Raw genomic sequence first — 22,523 nt, 5'->3', positions numbered from 1 at the left:
CAAGAGTGGCTTGACACAAGGAATGCGACAGCTGAAACCCATGTCTTGCATACGTCTGTGTGTGGTGGTTCTTGAAGCACTGACTCCAGCTGCAGTCCACCCTTTGTGAATCTCCCCCACAGTTTTGAATGGGTTTTGTTTCACAATCCTCTCCAGGGTGCGGTTATCCCTATTGCTTGTACACTTTTTTCTACCACATCTTGTCCTTCCCTTCTCCTCTCTATTAATGTGCTTGGACACAGAGCTCTCTGAACAGCCAGCCTCTTTAGCAATGACCTTTTGTGTCTTGCCCTCCTTGTGCAAGGTGTCAATGGTCGTCTTTTGGACAACTGTCAAGTCAGCAGTCTTCCCCATGATTGTGTAGCCTACAGAACTAGACTGAGAGACCATTTAAAGGCTTTTGCAGGTGTTTTGAGTTAATTAGCTGATTAGAGTGTGGCACCAGGTGTCTTCAATATCGAACCTTTTCACATTATTCTAATTTTCCGAGATACTGAATTTGGGACTTTCATTAGTTGTCAGTTATAATCATCAAAATTAAAAGAAATAAATATTTGAAATACATCGGTCTGTGTGTAATGAATGAATCTAATATACAAGTTTCATTTTTTAAATGGAATTACTGAAGTAAATCAACTTTGTGATGATATTCTAATTTTATGTCCTTCCACCTAGTTTGTTATCATCTGCAAATATAACCATCTTATTGATTATATTGTCTATATCGTTTATGTATATTAAATAGAGCAGTAGCCCTAAAAAAAGTCATGGTTAAGCAAGGATTATGTTTTTTCTTTGTTTATTTAATGTTTTTGTTATCGTTTGAATATTTTTCATTTTATGTTATTAATTCTGGATTCTTTGTTATGTCTATATGGTAAATATGTAATATTATATTTATTAAAATTTAGTCTACCTTATATTATTTTTTAATACTGTATTATAGGTTTACGGTTTTTACTTTTTTCTGGCCCTGTCCACTTTATATACAACCTAAGGGGGCAGAGCCAGCAGATGATGCAGTTGGGGGACTGCCCCCAGTTATCTAAAGGGAGAGGCTGCATTACTTTTTTTTCCATTCCATTGATTAAGACTAATTTTATTATTACTGAATTTTCTTGTGGGGAGCATTGTAAGAGAGTGGTTGCATTGGTGCCTCAGAACAAGGAAATGATATGTTACAACCAGGATTTGTTTCCTCGCTTATGTTTGTTTTTCTTTTTTGTGTATTTTTTGTTTAACTTAAATTATTCTTTTCCATATTCTTACTGTAATTATATTAACGTGGTTCTGTTTATTTATTATTTAGTATTTATTTGTTATTCTAATAAGACTCCTTCTTCCCCAATGTCACTAGATGATTCTTAAGAATTTGAGATTCAGTCCATTTTAGATTCTCAACACCAGGGGTAAAGGGGTAGAGTATCTTGTCCAGTGGAAAGGGAAAGGCCCAGAGGACCACACTTGGAACGGACTATTGCAGTGACATTCATGCATCTGATCTACTTTCTAGGTCTTATAAATGATTCTCTAGCAAGCCTGAAGGCCATGCAGGTTAAGTGGATTGGCGATGCGAAACTGGCCAGTGATGTGTTTGTGTGTCTTCACCCTGCAATGGGCTGGCATCCTGTCTAGGAGATGTTCCTGCCTTGCACACGATGCTTGCTGGGATAGGCTCCTGTTACCTCTTGACCCTGCTCTGGATTAGAGGATTTATTAATTGAATCGATAGATGAATGGATTGATAATCTGGCTTTAGCCCCTGCTTCTTTCATAAAGTACTGTTTATGTTTTGAGAGTCATTCATTTCTTTGGCTTTGAGTTTAACTTTTTGGCAAAACCTGTATGTGCTTGTTTATTCTGTCTTGCATTTTTTTAAATTTAAGGGAACTTTGTTTTGGGACCAATGGTTTTAGTGATATCCTTCTGGTGCGAATTTGGATTTTTTATTTTTTTATTTTTTATTTTTTTACTTTTTCATTTTCTTTTTATAGCTTTAGTCCTTTTTTCTGGGCATGTGCAGGCCTGGAAGCCTCCCATTTGGGGCTAGGCTGAATGGGTTCAGACTTGTGAAAAGAGAAGGTCTGATTTTTTGGTTATTTTAAGAGCGGCTTTACTTTTTGAAGCTTTATTTGGCAAGAATCACTACATCCGTATCATGGTACAATCAAATATTATGACAGTTTTTGTAGATACCAGTAAATATATTTGCATAGACGTTTCAGACTGAATTTTTTTACGGTCTAGATGGGATACCACTCCCTGTTCTTGGGGTGACAAGTGTGCCACTCAGTAAGGGTGATTTTGAAGTTCTGTAGGATGTTTATGTAGTTAAAGGCCTACACACTTATTTACTGGGTAGACCAGCACCAGCTGAAATTTGTGTCCAGACTAGATAGCATTGATGCTAAACTGCTAAATAAACTTCCCTAAGCTGTGCAATGGTTTAGGAATAGTGTTTCAGTCGTATACCATAAAGCTGAGACCGAAGGTGACACTTTACTCCCATACTATAGTAAAATTAAACCCAATTCCACTGCTAGGTAAACTTAAAGAGGAACTCTCACGAGTGGAGCACCTAGGCATCATAACCAAAGTGGAGGTGCCAACAAATTGGTTCTCAGGTATGGTGCCAGAGAAATGAACAGTACGTATTTGTGTTGACCTCATCAGATTGAACCAGGTAGTTTGCAGAGAAAATATGTTTTACCCTTAGTGGAACAGGCTCTTGGCATGCTTCCTGGGGTGCAAATGTTTAGCAAACTGTATGCCAACATGGGTTTTTGGCAAATTCTACTGTCAGAAGAGTCAGCCAAATACACCACCAGTATTACCCTGTTTGTATGGTACTATTTCAATAGACTGACATTCAGTATTACCTCTGCACCAGAGCATTTTAAGAAAAGAATGTCCGTTTTCCTGGAAGGGCAGCCAGACATTGTCTATCACATGGATGATATTCTCATTTAGGGCAGAAATGAATCTGAGCATGATGAGAGGCTGCACACCGTATTAAAGAGGCAGGCATTGCACTAAATAGTGAAAATTTTGAGCTGTGCAGAGGGGAACTAAAGTTTCTAGTTCACATTACTGCCAGACTCAGACATTGGGGGCAGTGCACAGCACAATGACTTTACCCAGCTAAAAAAAGAGCTGTCCTCTCCACCAGTGCTGACATTGTATGACCCTAACAAGGAGCTGAACTTGTCAGCTGACGCGTCTTCATATGGCCTTTGGGTCCTCTTAGTGCAACTTGATGAAGATCATTTGAGGCCTATAGCATATGCTTCCCAATCATTGTCTAAGACAGAACAGAGGTATGTTCAAGTTAAGAAGGAAGCGTTGGACATTACCTGGTGATGTGAGTGATTTAGAGACATCCTTTTAGGATGACACTTTCATACAGAGATGAGCCACAGACTTGTAAGTCTGTTAGGGATACAAAGTCTGTCAGAGCTAAGAGATTATGTCTCAGAATTATGTGGTACTCTTACCAAATCAGTCATGTTCCTGGCAAGACATTGCTATCTCGTGCAGCAGTGAGACATAGTGAGAGCAGGAGTAAATCAGATAAGGGCTTGATGGAAAGTACCAATATTTATGTGGATGCTAAAGTGGACAATTTACCAGCCAGTTCAAACTATCTCCAGACAAATTATACCCTGCATGAAGAGTATCAGGGAATCACAAAATGTAGAGAGAGGACTAGAGAAATTTAAATTTGTGATGCCTTAAAATACACTTTTTGTCATGGATTTCTTTATAAGAGAACACTTTTTTTTAACAATATGCATTTTTCCTGATACAGTGACTGTGAAATAACCCATAAGGAGCAGTACAGAAAAATTCAGTTGGTAACATGTGGGAAAAAATCTTCTTGCTAGTTATTCCCTAGAATTCTGTGATCTTTGGCACTAAAACAATAAAAAAAGAAAAAAAAACTTTTTAAGATGCTGCCATCAGAAGACCCCAAGATTGGTGAAGTCTTGACATCACCTGTCCTGTACAGCTGGTGGATGGCATTGAAGATCATGAAGGATGTAGCGGCTCAAATAATCCATCAGTGACGCCTGCTTCGTGTACTACATGATCCTTAAGGGATTCAGTGTATGAGGTCATAGCATTGGCAAGTTGAATTGTAACCTCTAACCAGCTGGTTTATTCATTAGTTTCTTAACAAGAACACCAGACTTTCATGGCCGACATTCATTTTATGAGGATCTGAACTTTTCAGTACACTGGCAAAAAGCTTATCTGACTCCTTTATTTTCTCACTAAGCCATTGCACTGACTGCACGCTTGGGCTTAAAGCCTGAAGGACTTACACTGCAGCTTCTTGTCATAATTGCAACACAAAACTTGATTTTTTTTAAAACAAAACTATGAAAATTTGCCTTTATGACGATAGGGTAAACAAGGCAGGTATTGTACGTATTTAATTCAGTCTCCCGTGTCAAAATATCAATCACACCTTGAAATCTGTGACGTTTCACAAGCAGGGCTTGTCCAGAAATCGATACTAGAGCAAACACTTACCTAGGGATCAGTGCAAGATCCAAATGCCATTCTCTTAAAAAATGTGTTTCTAATTATTGGTGACTTAATAAAACCCAGACATCTTTTTGTGCTGTTTTTGTTTTTGTATGAGCCAAATCATGGATCAAAAATCAAAGAATGAACCTGACCGTGCATTTGGAGAATAGTTACACCCCAAGTATTCATAAGACACAAGATCCTTATTTGGCACTCCTTGCATACAGAGCAACACTACTAGCCATTAGTTACAGCCCTGCCCTGCTACTGATGGGGCGTAGAATTCACACTCAGGTTCCTTTTATGTTAGTTCCAGAACCACCAGATCTATTCAATTTAGACCTGAAAGAGGGAGAGGAAAAGTAAAGATGTGGTGAACTTCAATGACAGACACCGTGCAAGAAGTCTGTGTTCACTTTGCCTAGGACAGCAGGTGTGGGTAACTGATACAAAGCCCCAAGGGATCATGATATCAGCACATCCTTCTCCACATTCCTACTTGGTTGAATTGGCACATGGTATTGTGAGGAGAAACAGAAAAAGTCTTTGTTAATGCAACCAATTGAGGGGAGCAATACTGCAGGCCCAACAGATCAAGTCATACCAACTTTGCACCTTTCCCCAGTTCAGCCTCTACCAACCGTCATTGTGACAAGGAGTTAGAAGAGGAGTGATTAAACCACAAAGACCGGATTTATAAAAATGTTGAAATACATCATGGGAAAAAAATGTGTATGCATTTTCATTTGAGTATAAAAATAAGAGTGTGCATATCTGTTCATAAGTTTGGAGGTCATTTAAAACTTGAATAGAAAATTGTCATTGATGTTGCACCTTTTATCTTAAAGGGAGAGATGTGGTCTTATCTGTCTTTTGAAAGTGTTATCAGTGGATAGGTTACTACAGTAATGATGCAAGTAATCACCAAGAGAGTGTAGCGTTCCAAAAAGGAGGTAATGTGAAAAGACTGGAGCCTGCCAGAGAGGGCTTATGAGTTGCATGTATGCCTGAAGCTAAATAAACATTCCTTACTTTGTTCTGTTTACCTCGCAGTGGTGAATCCTTTAAAATGTTACCATGACAGGTAGAAGCCACCACTCCCTCACAAGAACATAAGTAGCCACGTCAGGTTTGCCATTATGTACTTTGTTGATCCTTAAATGTTCAAGTGTTTTGTTGGCTTTCTATTTGTACAGGCTATCTGCAGTTATCTTGATCCTCAGTGAACTGAATTTCATTTGGATTAATTCTAAGTATTTTTCTGGTTTTGGGTTTTTGTAAGATATTTTATATTTTGTCATTTTATTCTTTGTTTACACCATGTATGTTTTGTGCTTTGTGTCTGTGGATATTTTCCATTGGCCATGATGGTATTATGCATGTTTCAGTCCTGACATGTTCATATCATCTGCTTTAAGAGGAAGTGTCTGAGTAACCTCTTTTTAACACTTTATATATAAAAAAGTACAGAATTAAAATAAACGATTTTGTTTAGATTTTCTAGTGATTATTCAATGCTTCCTTGACAGTGAGATCTCTCATTTTAATAAAAGTTGTCCAAGCAATTGATCCTTGCCTGTCTTGAAGTATGATTACAGTGCATTTGTATTCAAAACCTTTACACTTGTGAAATAGTATAAAACCATAAGGTGATTTTCATGGAGGGATGTTTTTATTGGTCACAGTATCCCACAGTATGAAATTCATGCAAATGACAAGGGACCCAAAATGGCTACTTCATGTATATGAATCCATAAATGTCACTGAGCTGAAATATCTCAGCAAAGAAAAATATGTTACACCATCACACTGCGACTGATCTATGACTGCAGGAATGTGTTTTTACAGTTATTGCTGGTATAGGTGGTGTAAACGTTTTCCGAGTTCAATAGGGCAATTACTTACAGGAGTATGTTGGATAGTACAAAACATTGTTTGGAAATAATTCACCAAAATTGTTTGTTGTTGAAAATACTAAGGATTCCTTTTCACTTTTATGGGTAATGGAATATCCATCCATCCATCTATCCATCCATTTTCCAACCCTCTGAATCCGAACACAGGGTCACAGGGGTCTGCTGGAGCCAATCCCAGCCAACACAGGGCACAAGGCAGGAACCAATCCTGGGCAGGGTGCCAACCCACCGCAGGACACACTCAAACACACCCACACACCAAGCACACACTAAGGCCAATTTAGAATCGCCAATCCACCTAACCTGCATGTCTTTGGACTGTGGGAGGAAACCGGAGCGCCCGGAGGAAACCCACGCAGACACAGGGAGAACATGCAGGCTCCAAGCAGGGAGGACCCGGGAAGTGAACCCAGGTCACCTAACTGCGAGGCAGCAGCTCTACCACCATGCCACCGTGCCGCCCCTAATGGAATATCAGAAGTTCATAAAATATCTTCATAAAAAGTTAATAAAAATGCACCTCCTTTGTTCAGGTGTCCTTTATATGCAAATGTAAACATTTTGGTTGTCATTGCTACACTTTTCATTATGCTATAATGTGAGTGAGATGTACACAATGAAATCCCATACAGGCTACCGTTCACAACTTTCTGGTGGCATGAAAGCAGTTTAGCATTTCCATCCATCCATCCATTCTCTTCCGCTTATCCGAGGTCGGGTCGCGGGGCAGCAGCTTAAGCAGAGGCCCAGACTTCCCTCTCCCGGCCACTTCTTCCAGCTCTTCGGGAGAATCCCAAAGGCGTTCCCAGGCCAGCCGGGAGACATAGTCCCTCCAGCGTGTCCTGGGTCTTCCCCGGGCCTCCTCCCGGTTGGGCGTGCCGGAACACCTCACCAGGGAGGCGTCCAGGAGGCATCCTGATCAGATGCCCGAGCCACCTCATCTGAGTCCTCTCGATGCGGAGGAGCAGCGGCTCTACTCTGAGCCCCTCCCGGATGACTGAGCTTCTCACCCTATCTTTAAGGGAAAGCCCAGACACCCTGCGGAGGAAACTCATTTCAGCCGCTTGTATTCGCAATCTCGTTCTTTCGGTCACTACCCATAGCTCATGACCATAGGTGAGGGTAGGAAGGTAGATCGACTGGTAAATTGAGAGCTTTGCCTTACGGCTCAGCTCCTTTTTCACCACGACAGACCGATGCAGAGCCCGCATCACTGCGGATGCCGCACCGATCCGCCTGTCGATCTCACGCTCCATTCTTCCCTCACTCGTGAACAAGACCCCGAGATACTTGAACTCCTCCACTTGGGGCAGGATCTCTCCCCCAACCCTGAGAGGGCACTCCACCCATTTCCGGCTGAGGACCATGCTCTCGGATTTGGAGGTGCTGATTCTCATCCCAGCCGCTTCACACTCAGCTGCGAACCGATCCAGAGAGCTGAAGATCACGGCCTGATGAAGCAAACAGGACAACATCATCTGCAAAAGCAGTGACCCAATCCTGAGTCCACCAAACCGGACCCCTTCAACACCCTGGCTGCGCCTAGAAATTCTGTCCATAAAAGTTATGAACAGAATGGTGACAAAGGGCAGCCCTGGCGGAGTCCAACTCTCACTGGAAGCGGGCTCGACTTACTGCGGCAATGCGGACCAAGCTCTGACACGGTTGTACAGAGACCGAACAGCTCTTATCAGGGGTCCGGTACCCCATACTCCCGGAGCACCCCCACAGGATTCCCGAGGGACACGGTCAATGCCTTTTCCAAGTCCACAAAACACATGTAGACCGGTCGGGCAAACTCCCATGCACCCTCCAGGACTCTGCTAAGGGTGAAGAGCTGGTCCACTGTTCGCGACCAGGACGAAAACCACACTGTTCCTCCTGAATCCGAGGTTCGACTATCCGACGGACCCTCCTCTCCAGAACCCCCGAATAGACTTTTCCAGGGAGGCTGAGGAGTGTGATCCCTCTATAGTTGGAACACACCCTCCGGTCCCCTTTTAAAGAGGGGACCACCACCCCGGTCTGCCAATCCAGAGGCACTGTCCCGATGTCCATGCGATGTTGCAGAGGCGTGTCAACCAAGACAGTCCTACAACATCCAGAGCCTTAAGGAACTCGGCGTATCTCATCCACCCCGGGGCCCTGCCACCAAGGAGTTTTTGACCACCTCGGTGACTTCAGTCCCAGAGATGGGAGAGCCCACCTCAGAGTCCCCAGGCTCTGCTTCCTCGTGGAAGGCATGTTAGTGGGATTGAGGAGGTCTTGAGTACTCCTCCCACCGACCCTAACGCCCGAAGTGAGGTCAGCAGCGCACCATCCCCACTATATACGGTGTTGACACTGCACTGCTTCCCCTCCTGAGGCGCGGACGGTGGACCAGAATCTCCTCGAAGCCGTCCAAAGTCGTTCTCCATGGCCTCTCCAAACTCCTCCCATGCCCGAGTTTTGCCTCAGCAACAACCGAAGCCGCGTTCGCTTGGCCTGCGGTACCTATCAGCTGCCTCCAGAGACCCACAGGACAAAAAGTCCTATAGGACTCCTTCTTCAGCTTGACGGCATCCCTCACCACGGTGTCCACCAACGGGTTGGGGTATTGCCGCCACGACAGGCACCGACCACCTTGCGGCCACAGCCCCGGTCAGCCGCCTCAACAATAGAGGCACGGAACATGGCCCATTGGACTCAATGTCCCCACCTCCCTCGGGGCGTGGTTGAAGTTCTGCGGAGGTGGGAGTTGAAGCTACTTCTGACAGGGGACTCTGCCAGCCGTTCCCAGCAGACCCTCACAACACGTTTGGGCCTACCAGGTCTGACCGGCATCTTCCCCCACCATCGAAGCCAACTCACCACCAGGTGGTGATCAGTTGACAGCTCCGCCCCTCTCTTCACCCGAGTGTCCAAGACATATGGCCGCAAGTCCGGCGACACGACCACAAAGTCGATCATCGACCTGAGGCCTAGGGTGTCCTGGTGCCAAGTGCACATATGAACACCCTTATGCTTGAACATGGTGTTCGTTATGGACAATCCGTGACGAGCACAGAAGTCCAATAACAAAACACCGCTCGGGTTCAGATCGGGGGGGCCATTCCTCCCAATCACGCCCTTCCAGGTCTCACTGTCATTGCCCACGTGAGCATTGAAGTCTCCCAGCAAAACGAGGGAATACCCAGAAGGTATGCCCTCTAGCAACCCTCCAGAGACTCCAAAAGGGTGGATACTCCAAACTGCTGTTCGGCGCATACGCACAAACAACAGTCAGGACCCTTCCCCCCACCCGAAGGCGGAGGGAGGCCACCCTCTCGTCCACCGGGGTAAACCCCAATGCACAGGCTCCGAGTCGGGGGGCAATAAGTATGCCCACACCTGCTCGGCGCCTCTCACCGGGGGCAACTCCAGAGTGGTAGAGAGTCCAGCCCCTCTCAAGGAGATTGGTTCCAGAGTCCAAGCTGTGCGTCGAGGTGAGTCCGACTATATCTAGCCGGAACCTCTTGACCTCGCGCACTAGCTCAGGCTCCTTCCCCTTCAGAGAGGTGACATTCCACGTCCCAAGAGCCAGTTTCTGTAGCCGAGGATCAGACCGCCAAGGTCCCGCCTTCGGCCACCACCCAACTCACATTGCACCCAACCTCCTTGGCCCCTCCCATAGGTGGTGAGCCCATGGGGAGTTAGCATTTCTCAAAGTAAAATAAATCCTAGTGTTTATATGCAAAATGTACTTTATTTGACTGCATCACCCACTCCAAACACATAGTGGTGGTGGTGGTGGTGGTTGGACTTCAGGTAAAACAAATATTTGTCAATATAAATCTTTTAAAGTTTTGTATAATCAGTGCACTGTGTATTTTCACTTTTTGCCTTTGCTGAAGAAAATACAGTTACAGCTAAAACTGAAATTTAAATACTGCACTCCTTGAAGACAATAAACTTTGAATATGATAGCACAAAGTAAAATTAATCAAAATAGTCAACATCAGTGAATAGACACAAAATCCTTTGGCTTCCTTTTTATAATTTGGACAAATCTGTATTTGTTTTAAGTTGAGAAAGATCCTGCTGGTGGAACCTTCTTGTATAGGGAGCTGCTTTTATGGCCTAGAATAACCAAGGACAAGCTAGTGTTCACTAACCTGCATCTACTGTCACCATATTTATTTAGTCACGTGGGAAGTAAGGAGTACAGCCGGAATTCAAGACAGTCTGATGAGAAGATTAGATAGAATAAGTCTTCCATCCATCCATTTTCCAACCCCCTGAATCCGAACACAGGGCCACGGGGGTCTGCTGGAGCCAATCCCAGCCAACACAGGGCAAAAGGCAGGAACCAATCCTGGGCAGGGTGCCAACCCACCGCAGGACACACACAAACACACCCACACACCAAGCACACACTAGGGCCAATTTAGAATCGCCAATCCACCTTACCTGCATGTCTTTGGACTGTGGGAGGAAACCGGAGTGCCCGGAGGAAACCCACGCAGACACGGGGAGAACATGCGAACTCCACGCAGGGAGGACCCAGGAAGCGAACCTGGGTCTCCTAACTGCGAGGCAGCAGTGCTACCACTGCACCACCATGCCGCCCAGAACAAGTCTTACCTCTGCCAAGTTCTGCTTTTCATACTATCATATATTTCCAAATGGTATGCTTAGTTATTCCATTGGATTAAATGTGTAATGAGGTGGAAATATTTTCATAGTTAACTGGATGAATGAAAGACCAAAACAGTGAGGATGTTGAATCTTTTATTCAATCGATTCTATTAAAAATCTGTTAAAGCAAGTATGAATATTGTATAGAGTATAAAGACTTGCAGGTTATGTTAACTGCTGTATTTAAATTGGTTTTGTATTAGTGAGGTGGGATGTTTCTGTGAGTGTGCCCTGCAATAGATTAGTGACCTATCTAGAATGGGCCAAACGGCCCTGAATAGCATTACATGAATTCACTGACTGATGGATGGTTATCCATTCATGCTGCATGAACAGATACTGTTAAAAATTCTTATCTTTAACTATAGATGTTTTTTGTTTCCTATTTTACTGCCTTAGAAGCTCATCACTCACCAAGTATGTATATTTGTTTCTTTTTTTCCCACAGGACCATGCCAAAAAATGCCAGCTACTGCAAGTGCCATTGATTTTTTTCAACTGTTTGTTCCAGACAATGTCATACAGAATATGGTTACTCAAACAAACATGTATGCAAAGAAATACCAGGAGAGGTTTGGAAAAGACGAAGGCTGGATCAATGTCACATTGTCTGAAATGAAAGCGTTCCTAGGCTATGTTACTTCCACAAGTATTCACCACTGCGAGTCTGTGCTCAGCATCTGGAGTAGTGGATTTTATAGCAACAAGACCATAGCATTAATCATGACCCAAAGCAGATTTGAGAAGATCCTGAAATACTTCCATATTGTTGCATTCCGATCCAGCCAGACAACTCATGGGCTTTATAAGATTCAACCATTTTTGGATTCACTTCAGCAGTCTTTTGAATCCACATTTAGACCTTCACAAACCCAGGTAAAACTTTTCAATTCTATTTGTGTTCACGAAAATAGTATATTGTATCACATTTTAAAAAGGGCTTCTAGATAGCACTTCAGAAGATGATAAATATTATTTGTATTTATTCATATTCCACTGTGCATGTCAAATGACTGTGCCTGAGAATACTTAGTGTCAAGAAATAAGACTATAAATGATACAAGTAGTAGAAGGCGTAATGCTGCAGAACAGAGCTGTAGTAACACAGGTCCTGACGCCTCTTTCACCATAATACTTTCTTCCCATGAATACCCCCACCCTTTGCCTTTTATCATTATTATCACTTTTATTATTATAATTAATAAAAATACATCAAAAGTAAATGTGTATGTGTATAGCAAAATTAAATATGTGACTGACAATTTCAATTGTTATGTCTAACAACACTAGTAGTGAGTAGATTGTCGGTTCAGGGATTTAAATTATTAAATTAATCAAGTGGAATGTGTTTTTAGTTTAATTGTTAATGGAGGTGGGGCACAGGGAATGTGCTTATGTCACTGGAAGATTGGTTAAGAGTGGTACAGACTTTAGAACTATCATTTTTATTTAAGTAAATACTTTATTATTATACTGTGCTATGACTAAGACAACTTTGTTACTGATCAGCTACCCAGACCTTGAAGAATATGTTCACAAAAGAGGGATGTTGTTAGTAAAGTCAGATGCTTTTCTTGAAAGCAGGTCCAAATGTGTTTATCCAACTGCTCTTTGTTGTCGCAGCACTCTAATGGATCTTTCATGCCGATCTCTGTAGGAATTTCTGAGTTCTCTTTTTACCACATTTGTGTCTACAGTGACTGTTGTTGTCCATGGCACTGTTTTTGTTTAAATGACAGTTTTATTCACATTACATATACAATTCATATCAACTGCCGAGTGTGGATTACTGAATACTAACAATGCTTACCACGATATCTCAAAGAGCTCCTTATATTACAATCCACTACAAGAAATCTCCATTTTACAAATACATACCGCCTTCGCCCCCCTGTGACCAAACTTCATACAAAGGGAAACCGAACCTTTGCAGCCACTGCTCCATGGCTCAGGAATGCCCTACCAGAAAGCCGAAGAACACAGCAGATTGTGGGCTGCTTTAAAAAACAACTAAAGACTTTTCCATTTAGGAAAGCTTATTAAGAAGAATGCTATAATTATTGTTGTTTTATCTCTGTTTTTATCTTGCCTTGCCTTTGTTTAATCTTTTTATGTTGCACTTTGAGATTTACTGCTAATGTAAAGTGCCCTATGAATAAAAATTATTATTATTATTATTACCTTTAAGTGTCCCTTGTGTGTGATTGTGTGCTTGTGGCTCTATCTGCGACGTGTCTCTCAGCCTCTCTGACATACTGTGGATTGACAAGTTTGAATTTTGGGTCCAGGCAGAATGAATTTAGTCTGATATGCCATAGTGGATTTGTTATTATCCTTTACAATGGCAGGACTCAAAGACCTCAGATGGCAATGAATAGAAGATGGATAAATATAAGTACAGTACATGAGCTGCCTTTTGCAAATTACTCATTCCATTTCTAATGGTGATTCTAAGTGGGAATGACTCCAGAACAGATATAAATATGTGACACCTATTTGTTTTTTTTTTTTATTCAGATGACTTTTTAATCCTACTGAACTTGAGTTTGAATTACACACAGAATATGAAAAACAACCACAGGACTGCACAATCAGCGGTTGCAACAAATTTGAATGTGATGGTGTCTTCATTGCGAACCTGTTAATTTTGAGCTCCACAAAATATTACCAATATAATATATTAATAACTTGAAATATCGAATTACTTGATGGAATAATTCCATCTGTTAATTTAAAGGATTGCATCATTTTTCTTAAAAGTGTTTGCCTATTTTATGATAAAGTAGAGGGTTGAGCCTTTATTTTCTGTGTACTTGATTTTCAGAACAAAGAAAACATTTGAGGATAAATGACATGGCTTTTTTAAATTTATTTTATTTTTTTACACCTGCGTCTATGGAACCCCAAACAATGGTTGATTAAATGTAATCTCAAAAGAAGATGAGGGCTAATAATAATACTAATAACAATAGCAATAATAATGATACAATGTAAAAGAAGAATATTTAAAAAATGATCCAGGACCCAATGAGGGAAGGGTCTTGTTTTGTTTTATTGAATTACTAGCAAAATACCCGCGCTCCACAGTGGAGAAGTAGTGTGTTAAAGAAGTTATGAAAAAGAAAAGGAAACATTTTAAAAATAACGTAACATGATTGTCAATGTAATAGTTTTGTGACTGTTATGAGTGTTGCTGTCATCAAGGATTTCTTTCAATCAGGTTCATATTTGGAGGACGTGTTGTGTTCAAGTTACATTCCGTGTTTGTCAACCGTTGTAAAGATAACCGGTTTCATTCATCGAAGTGTTCACTACCCAAATCACTACTCGTGAATCTAAGATGTTTAACAGGCATTCCCGGTATTAAGTTGTGGATTTGCCTGCGAATATTTAGCAGCGTCTTGTGGACTGTGCCGGGCAGTTTATCCCGGCCAAGTCCCCCAAGCCGCCAGATGGAGCCCTCCCTGCAGTATGGAGGTGCCCCTAAGACCAGCAGGGAGTCATGGACTATGTAGTTTTATTCTCAGCCCTGCTGGATACCACAGGGGCCGCAAGAGGGAGCTGCAGGGAGGACCAGAGACTTATTTGGACACTATGACCCGGAAGTTCGTCATAGGAAGAGCGACGGACTTCCGGGATGAAGAAAAGTACTTTTACCTGACCGGAAGTGATACAAGATCACATGGACTGGGACTGGGAATACTTCCGGGTCAGGGAATATAAAAGGACTGAGGGAACTCCCAGACAGTGAGCTGAGCTGGGTGGTAGGAGGGCAACGCGTCTGGGAGTGGAGGATTGTGATTATTGATTTGGTATTGTGTATTGGTTTATGAATAGTGTGGAGTGGAGGGTGCTTAGTGCACGTAATTATTATAATAAAAAGAATTATTGTAGCACTTTTACCAGGTGTTTGGCGTGGTACCTGAGGGTTCAAGGGAGCACTACTGCCCCCTACTGCGACACTGGCGTAGTCGGCAGGATTCTCTGGCCGTCCGTTGGCAGGGGACCTGCATTTAAAACAAATTTTGTGTACGCAGATGACCCTAAGAAGGTCACGCTCGAACCTCCGACGGTAGAAACGCTACCCTCTACAAAGAGCGCTGCATTAGAAAGCCTGTCTAGACCTCGGTACGCCATGGGGAAAAAATCTGGGAGGAAGAATGAGGATCGCCCAAAAGAACAACCCCTAGATGATGCCGCGAGTACGTGGACCTACCTGACGGGAAGCAAGGAAGACCGGGCAATGATTGAAGCCGAAAGGGCACGTGCGTTACGGCAGCGGATGGCTGCTGGACATCGGACACAAAGGACTACCTATATGAACTGAAAAACCGTAGTCAAGGTTCAGAGGTAGGTGCCGAAGAAACGCCCGCTGCGCCGGGGATTTATTCCTATTTTCAGAGGCCTGTCTTTTCGTTTCTGACGATGAGTCGGAGAAATACTTCCCACCTAGGCAAGATGGCCGCGATGACGAAGCAGCTAGCCCATCTAGGAGTCGACAACAAGGGATCCTATTTGACGAAAAAAGTCATGTGATCTATCCCGGAGCTGGCTGGGAGCAACTAAAGGACTACAGTCGATCATATGACCAGGAGGGTCACCTTTCATTTGCCAAAAAGGGGCACGTGATTTATCCAAACGGATTATGGGAAGGAGAAGGTCGGCAACAGTCCAGAGGTGAGGTCAGCATTTCCGCGATGGATTTGAGCTCCCTGAAGGGGAAGGGGGAGGCAGGCGAAGCAGCGCCAGCTATTCGAGAAAGTAAAGAGGGACGGGATGTGACTGAACGATCCGCCGATAAAATAGAAAAGGCGGATCGCAGGCGGCCAGTAGCCACCCGGCCCTCTAAAAGAAACTCCAATTCCCAAGAGCCTTTGCAAGACCCAGCCGAGCACGTGCAAGGAGCGGACGTGCTCATTGGCTCCCGGCCGAAAGGTAAGATGAATAATGAAAGTAGCTTGCCTTTGGCGAAATAAATGACATTGTGGGACTGCGGGATCTCGAAATTGCTCGAGCCCGTATATATTTTCTTACAGACATTGGCAGATGTTAAGAAACAGATGGATGAGTTGGGAGCGGCAGCAGCACCGTTGGAGGCTCTGAGGGGATTCGTGCAGCGGCTGCGCCAAGAAGCTCCAGAGATGATCGATGCGGGAGCGCAGGTAAGTCCCTCCCGTATCGTAGAGCATAAAGGGACACAGTGCGAACCGGCACCGCAAATAAAAAGTAGCGCGTGTCAAAACACTGTGTGCCCGACAAAAGATTGTGGCACTATGACCGAAGGGTTGGAGAAAGTAGTAAACGGTCCGGGGCATGCGTATGGCGTGGCGCCCAGAGCCGTACAAGTCTCCAGCTCCCAGCCGGTCTTATGTGCGGTGTAATGTCGGTGACAGAAGGAGGGGAGGAAGCGCCGATCAGAACGGAGCAGCTGAAAAGTGCTGTCTCGCGATGTTGCGGTGCTAAAGACGCCACCTCCGGCAATAAATAAATTAAAGGGCGAGAAAGCAGTGAAAGGGATCTCTTTCCCATAGAGACTCAAACTGCAGATAAGCCCAAGAATAAAAAGGAGATCCATAAAATAAAACGGGGGTCTCCTGACAAGTTGGATAAGGGGTTGGAAAATGTAAGAGCGGCTGATAATCCCGTCCCAGCGGAGAGATGGAGTGAACCAGGAGTACTGAGGTGCTTTCAGTATCACGGAGGAGGGCGACCAGGAGGACAGCGGATCTGCTATAACTGTCGTCGGAGGGGTCATGTGTGGCGATGCTGTCCTTGGAGGACAAGGGATCAGAGGGATGCCCGTTATAACGTTCCCCCAAGGTTCTCCAGGGGGGCTAGACAACATTGCCAAGACCCGACCTTCGGATCCTCCTGGAGGAAGACATCCTCGGAGCAGGACGCTCAAAATTATAATTTTCGCTGGGGAAGTATTGTGGACTGTGCCGGGCAGTTTATCCCGGCCAAGTCCCCCAAGCCGCCAGATGGAGCCCTCCCTGCAGTATGGAGGTGCCCCTAAGACCAGCAGGGAGTCATGGACTATGTAGTTTTTATTCTCAGCCCTGCTGGATACCACAGGGGCCGCAAGAGGGAGCTGCAGGGAGGACCAGAGACTTATTTGGACACTATGACCCGGAAGTTCGTCATAGGAAGAGCGACGGACTTCCGGGATGAAGAAAAGTACTTTTTACCTGACCCGGAAGTGATACAAGATCACATGGACTGGGGACTGGGAATACTTCCGGGTCAGGGAATATAAAAGGACTGAGGGAACTCCCAGACAGTGAGCTGAGCTGGGTGGTAGGAGGGCAACGCGTCTGGGAGTGGAGGATTGTGATTATTGATTTGGTATTGTGTATTGGTTTATGAATAGTGTGGAGTGGAGGGTGCTTAGTGCACGTAATTATTATAATAAAAAGAATTATTGTAGCACTTTTACCAGGTGTTTGGCGTGGTACCTGAGGGTTCAAGGGAGCACTACTGCCCCCTACTGCGACAGTCTCTATTAACCAGTGGATCTGCCTGCGAGTATTTAGCGACAGCGTCTCTATGAACTTGTGGATTTGCCTGCGAGTATTTAGCAGCAGCTTCTCTATTAACTTGTGGATTTGCCTGCGAGTATTTGGCGGCAGCGTCACGAAGTTGTTTCTGCCTAGCTGCATCAGAAAATGTACCGCAACGTCTGACACGCCTCCTTTTTACTGTTTTCTCACAGCTTGGATTGCTGCTATCATAATTGGTTTGAGATTCATGGTTTGTTTCAATTACGTTAGTATTTGCAGGACTTGTGTTAAAGTGACATTTGGCATCTGTCAAGCATTATAAGCATACAACCGGTTTCATCGATAACTTTGCATCCAGCTTTTGAGAGTTTAAACATTCATAAACATCAAAGTATCCAGTACTCAAATCGTCACCTGTGAATCTAAGATGTTTAAGAGGCATTGACGGTTCTTCAAATGTGTAAAATATTTGGCCATTTCGGTACACTTGAACGCGACAACTGAACAATTCAGCGGCAGCCATCAATTCACATGCAGAACCGTAGGTGAAGGGCTTAAGCATTTCACTCTTATAGTGCTCCTATGTAGTATAATTATCTCTTATACCGTCATCAGTCCACACCTTCAACCTGTCCCAGTCATTCAATACATAAGACACAATGTTCCTCCGGATATCAAGAGTGAGCCTGATATGGCCGTGCAATATGTAACAAAGAGAATGGAAATGGCAGACGCCATCTCCGGGAATGGAAACCACTCAGTAAGTGACAGTTCTTTGATCGATGGTGATCACCTCGATAGACATGTTAATGGGCGTACGGTTGGAACGGTAAAGGAAATAGGTACCTGAACAGTAAACTAAGTCTAAAATACCTACACAATAACTATAATCGTAATAAACGAACAATAAAACAGCGGAGAAGCCGTGGATTAAATAAAAAGGCTGCAGTTATCAGCAGGGAGACGTGAATACCATGGCGAAGCAAGGAAGGGAATGAAGAGACCGGAGCAACGGATGGCCTTATATGGGCAGGCAGCCAAATACGTGGGACGTGTGGGGATGGGGGAGGCAATATAGGCAGGCAGCCAAATATGTGGGAGGCATGGGGATGGGGGACGCAATGCCGCCTCGCACGGTGACCGAGCTGCAGGCTATGGATGTATATATGTACGTAAGTAGGATTCAGTTATGACCGTTAAGCGTAGAATTTTTAAATGAAACCTGCTTAACTTTTGTAAGTAACCTGTAAGGAATGGGCCTGCCAAATTTCAGCCTTCTGCCTACACGGGAAGTTGGAGAATTAGTGATGAGTGAGTGAGTCAGTGAGTGAGTGAGTCAGTGAGTCAGTCAGTCAGTCAGTGAGGGCTTTGCCTTTTATTAGTATAGATTAAATTGTATTGTTTAATTGAATTATATTGTTTTATTGAATTGTTTGTCAAATAGTTCATTTTTCCCATCATCATTAGTTATATTTTTATAGACATCAGACATTGCAAACCGCTGACAAACTCTTCTCGTTGTTGTCAGTCCGTAGCAGTGAAAAGTAAGATTAACAAACATCATTGAATTTTCTTGTCAGTTTGTGTAATGTTAATATAAACAGCCAGCAGATGTCACTAGAGATATGAGTTGATTTTGAAGCTTCAACACGATTTCCAACGCAGTTGCTTCAAATGTTTCAGTGTTTCACTCAGCCCATCACTAAAGGCTTACAGTATATACACGGATGTCTACCTTTCTAAACTATCTCCAATCCATTTAGTTTGCTACAGGTGGACTCCAATCAAGTTCTAGACATGTGTCAAGGCTAATTAAAGCAAACAGGATGCATCTGAAAACTATTTTGAGTGCCACATCAGAAGGTCAGAATACTTACTGTATATGAAAGAGAGATTTCATTTTTTGATTTTCAATAAATTTGCAAACCTTTCTGAAAACATGCTTTCACATTGTCATTATGGGTATTAAGTGTAGATTACAAAATGGCAATGCATTCATTTAAAACTAAATCTACAACACAATAAAGTGTTTTGCAGAAAGAGAAGGAGTCTGAACAATCTGTAAATCCCGTTCAGGGGCAACTGGGCAACAGAAACTCGTCGAAAAGACAATTCGGCGAAAAGACAACTCAGCGACATCCTTTACCAGTTAGGTAATAGTTAGGTTCGAAGAGATTTTTTAATGATAATTAAATTACAACATGGTGCCGGAACATCCACAGAATCACCTGCTTTAAGAGAGTCTCAATAAATTGAGAGTAAAGATATTCCTTAAGCCGTATTCGCAGGTCACCTTTTGTATTCTAAATAACATCATCATACGATTACAATCAATACAATTTATATAAAGGATTAGCAATTTTGGTTGCAGAAGATAATGTAAGATAAAGTTTGTTCCATCTGCAGAATAAAGTTTGTTTGTCAATTATATAAATTTATTTTCAACATTTTAAATCATGTTGTCATTTAAATATGATTAAAAAATCTCTTTGAACCTAATTACTGTATTACCTAAGTGGTAAAGGGTGTCGACGAGTTGTTTCTTCAACGAATTGTCTTTCAACGACTTGTCTTTTCGCCGAGTTGTCTTTCGCTGAGTTGTCTTTTCGCCGAGTTGAGTGTCACCCAGTTGCTACCGAACCCTGTAAATCCATTGTAAAATTAGTAAGCAATATTTAATTAAGTCCCTTCTAGAGCATTGGGCATATGACAGAAACAACCATGGACAAGGTGGCAGTCTATTACTGTGATGAAAAATACTTAAATTTTATCCAAACAATTTTTTTAAGTATATGTTGCAGAGGTTCACTTTTTGGTAAAATATTTTCAATTTTGTCTTACCTAGTTTGTTTAGTGTATAAATGTGAAACTTATTCTTAACTATATTGGTTTCTTTTATAGTGCAGATGTAAACCTAAAATCTAATGTAAGTCTTTTATGTAAACTGTCATAAAGATGAGAATGGCACAAAACAGTTTTTGACCATGTTTTTAATTCATATATATGGTAAAAGAAGAAATATATTTAGTACTGATTATCTTATTACAAAGGTACCTGTCAAAGTGTGGGATATATTAGGCAGCAAGTGGGCAATCAGTTCTTGAAGCTGATTTGTTGGAAGCAGAAAAAATGGGCAAGCATAAGGTTCTGAGCGATTTTGACAAGAACCAAGTGGCGACTGCTGGACAAATGGGTCAGAACATCTTTACAATGACAGCTCTTCTACCAAATGTGGTCCAAGGAAGAACAACCAGTGAACCAGTGACAGGGTCATGTGTCCCCAAGGATTACTGATGTGTGTGGGGAGCTAAGCCTAGCCCGTCTGGTCCAATCCCACTCTAGCTACTCTTGCACAAATTGCTGAAAAACGTAGTGTTGGCTGTGATAGAAAGGTGTCACAACAAGCAGTGCCTCACAGTTTGCATCACAGACCTTGCTGAGAAAGCCCAGCAGTGTTTGTAGTTTCAGAGAATGCGGAGGAAGTTTGGCATGCCAAGCACTATCCTCAGCAACTTCTACAGATGTACAATTGAGAATGTCCCCATCTACTCCATCACAGTCTGACTTGGGAACAGTACAGCACAGGACAGCAAGGCTCTACAGCAGGTGGTAATACTACCAGTGCAAAATATCATTGGAACAGCACTACCAGCACTAGAGGACATCCATAACACCAGAGTTCTCAGGAGGTCCCATACCATTATTAAGGACACAACCCACCCACAACTTAAACAGTTCATAGTGCTTCCTTCAGGGAGATGCTATAAGAGCATAGCAGCCAGAACATCAAGGCTAAAATACAGTTTTCTCCCCTATGCCATCAGGCTTGTAAATAGAACCCATCCACTGCCCCTCTCCTCAGCACTGCAGGCTAGCTCATGCCTGGAGGATGGAAGGCCATCTTGAGAACATATACCTGCAGAGCTTACATTGAATAATTTATTCATTTAGTCATGCACACTTATTTCTGTTTGTTTTAGTATTTCGCTTTCACCTGACTGTTTTTAGTTTATTGTTGTATATTCTTTTCTGTTGTTGTATATTCTTATCTATTGCTGGACGATTCACAGAATAAGATTTTCATTGTACTGAGTACATATGACGTTAAAGTTGAAGTCTGTCAGAGTGCCCGTTCTGACTCCGTCCACCACAAAAAGCACTTACAATGGGCACAGAACTAGAGCTACAGAAATGGGTTATGGAGCAAAGGAAGAAGGTGGCCTGGTCTGATCAATCACGTTTTCTTTTACATCATACGTCGTTTACTTCAGGATGAGATGGTAACAGAATTAAATATACTGTAGGAAGAAGTCAAGCTGGTGGAATTAATGTGATGCTCTGGGTAATGTTCTTCTGGGAAACGTTGGGTCCTGGCATTCATGTAGATGTTACTTTGCCACGGGACACGTGCCACCTACCCTAAGTATTGTTGCAGACCACATACACTTCATGGAAACAGTATTCCTTGGTGGCAGTGGCCTCTTTCAGCAGAATAATACTCCCTGCCACACTGCAGAATTGTTCAGGAATGGTTTTTGACTTGCCTCTCAAATGCTCCAGATCTTCCTTTGATTGAGCATTTGTGGGATGTGCAGGGAAAACAAATCTGATTCATGGAGGCCTCGCCTCACAATTTATAGGACTTTAAGGATCTGCTGCTAAGGTGGCACATACCACAGGACACCTTTAGAGAGCTTGTGGAGTCCATGCCTTTGTCGGCACAAGGGGGACCTTCACAATATTCGGCAAGTGGATTTAATGTTGTAGGGGGATCAGTATATGTCAAACTCTGAATTTCTGTGTATTTTAAATGAGGATACATAGGTACTTCAGCCATGAACATTAAACTCATAGATTTTGCTTTCAGAGTGTTTTTGAATAAATGTAAGTTTCTGAAGTAATAGCTGAATTGACAAAG

General features: G+C 43.0%; 1 protein-coding gene across 1 annotated transcript in view; it reads left to right on the top strand.

The window, feature by feature from the left end:
- Positions 1-22,523, top strand: part of pgbd5 (piggyBac transposable element derived 5) — a 210,023-nt gene that overhangs the window by 78,976 nt on the left and 108,524 nt on the right. The window contains exon 2 of the mRNA XM_039748227.1: positions 11,554-11,981. Coding sequence (XP_039604161.1) covers positions 11,554-11,981 — 428 coding nt within the window. The remainder of the gene's footprint in view (positions 1-11,553; positions 11,982-22,523) is intronic.

The sequence above is a fragment of the Polypterus senegalus genome, chromosome 3 (genome assembly GCF_016835505.1).
Source record: "Polypterus senegalus isolate Bchr_013 chromosome 3, ASM1683550v1, whole genome shotgun sequence".
Taxonomy (NCBI): Eukaryota; Metazoa; Chordata; class Cladistia; order Polypteriformes; family Polypteridae; genus Polypterus; species Polypterus senegalus.
Note: the sequence above shows the minus strand (reverse complement) of the source record. Positions and strands in the feature narration are given on the sequence as shown.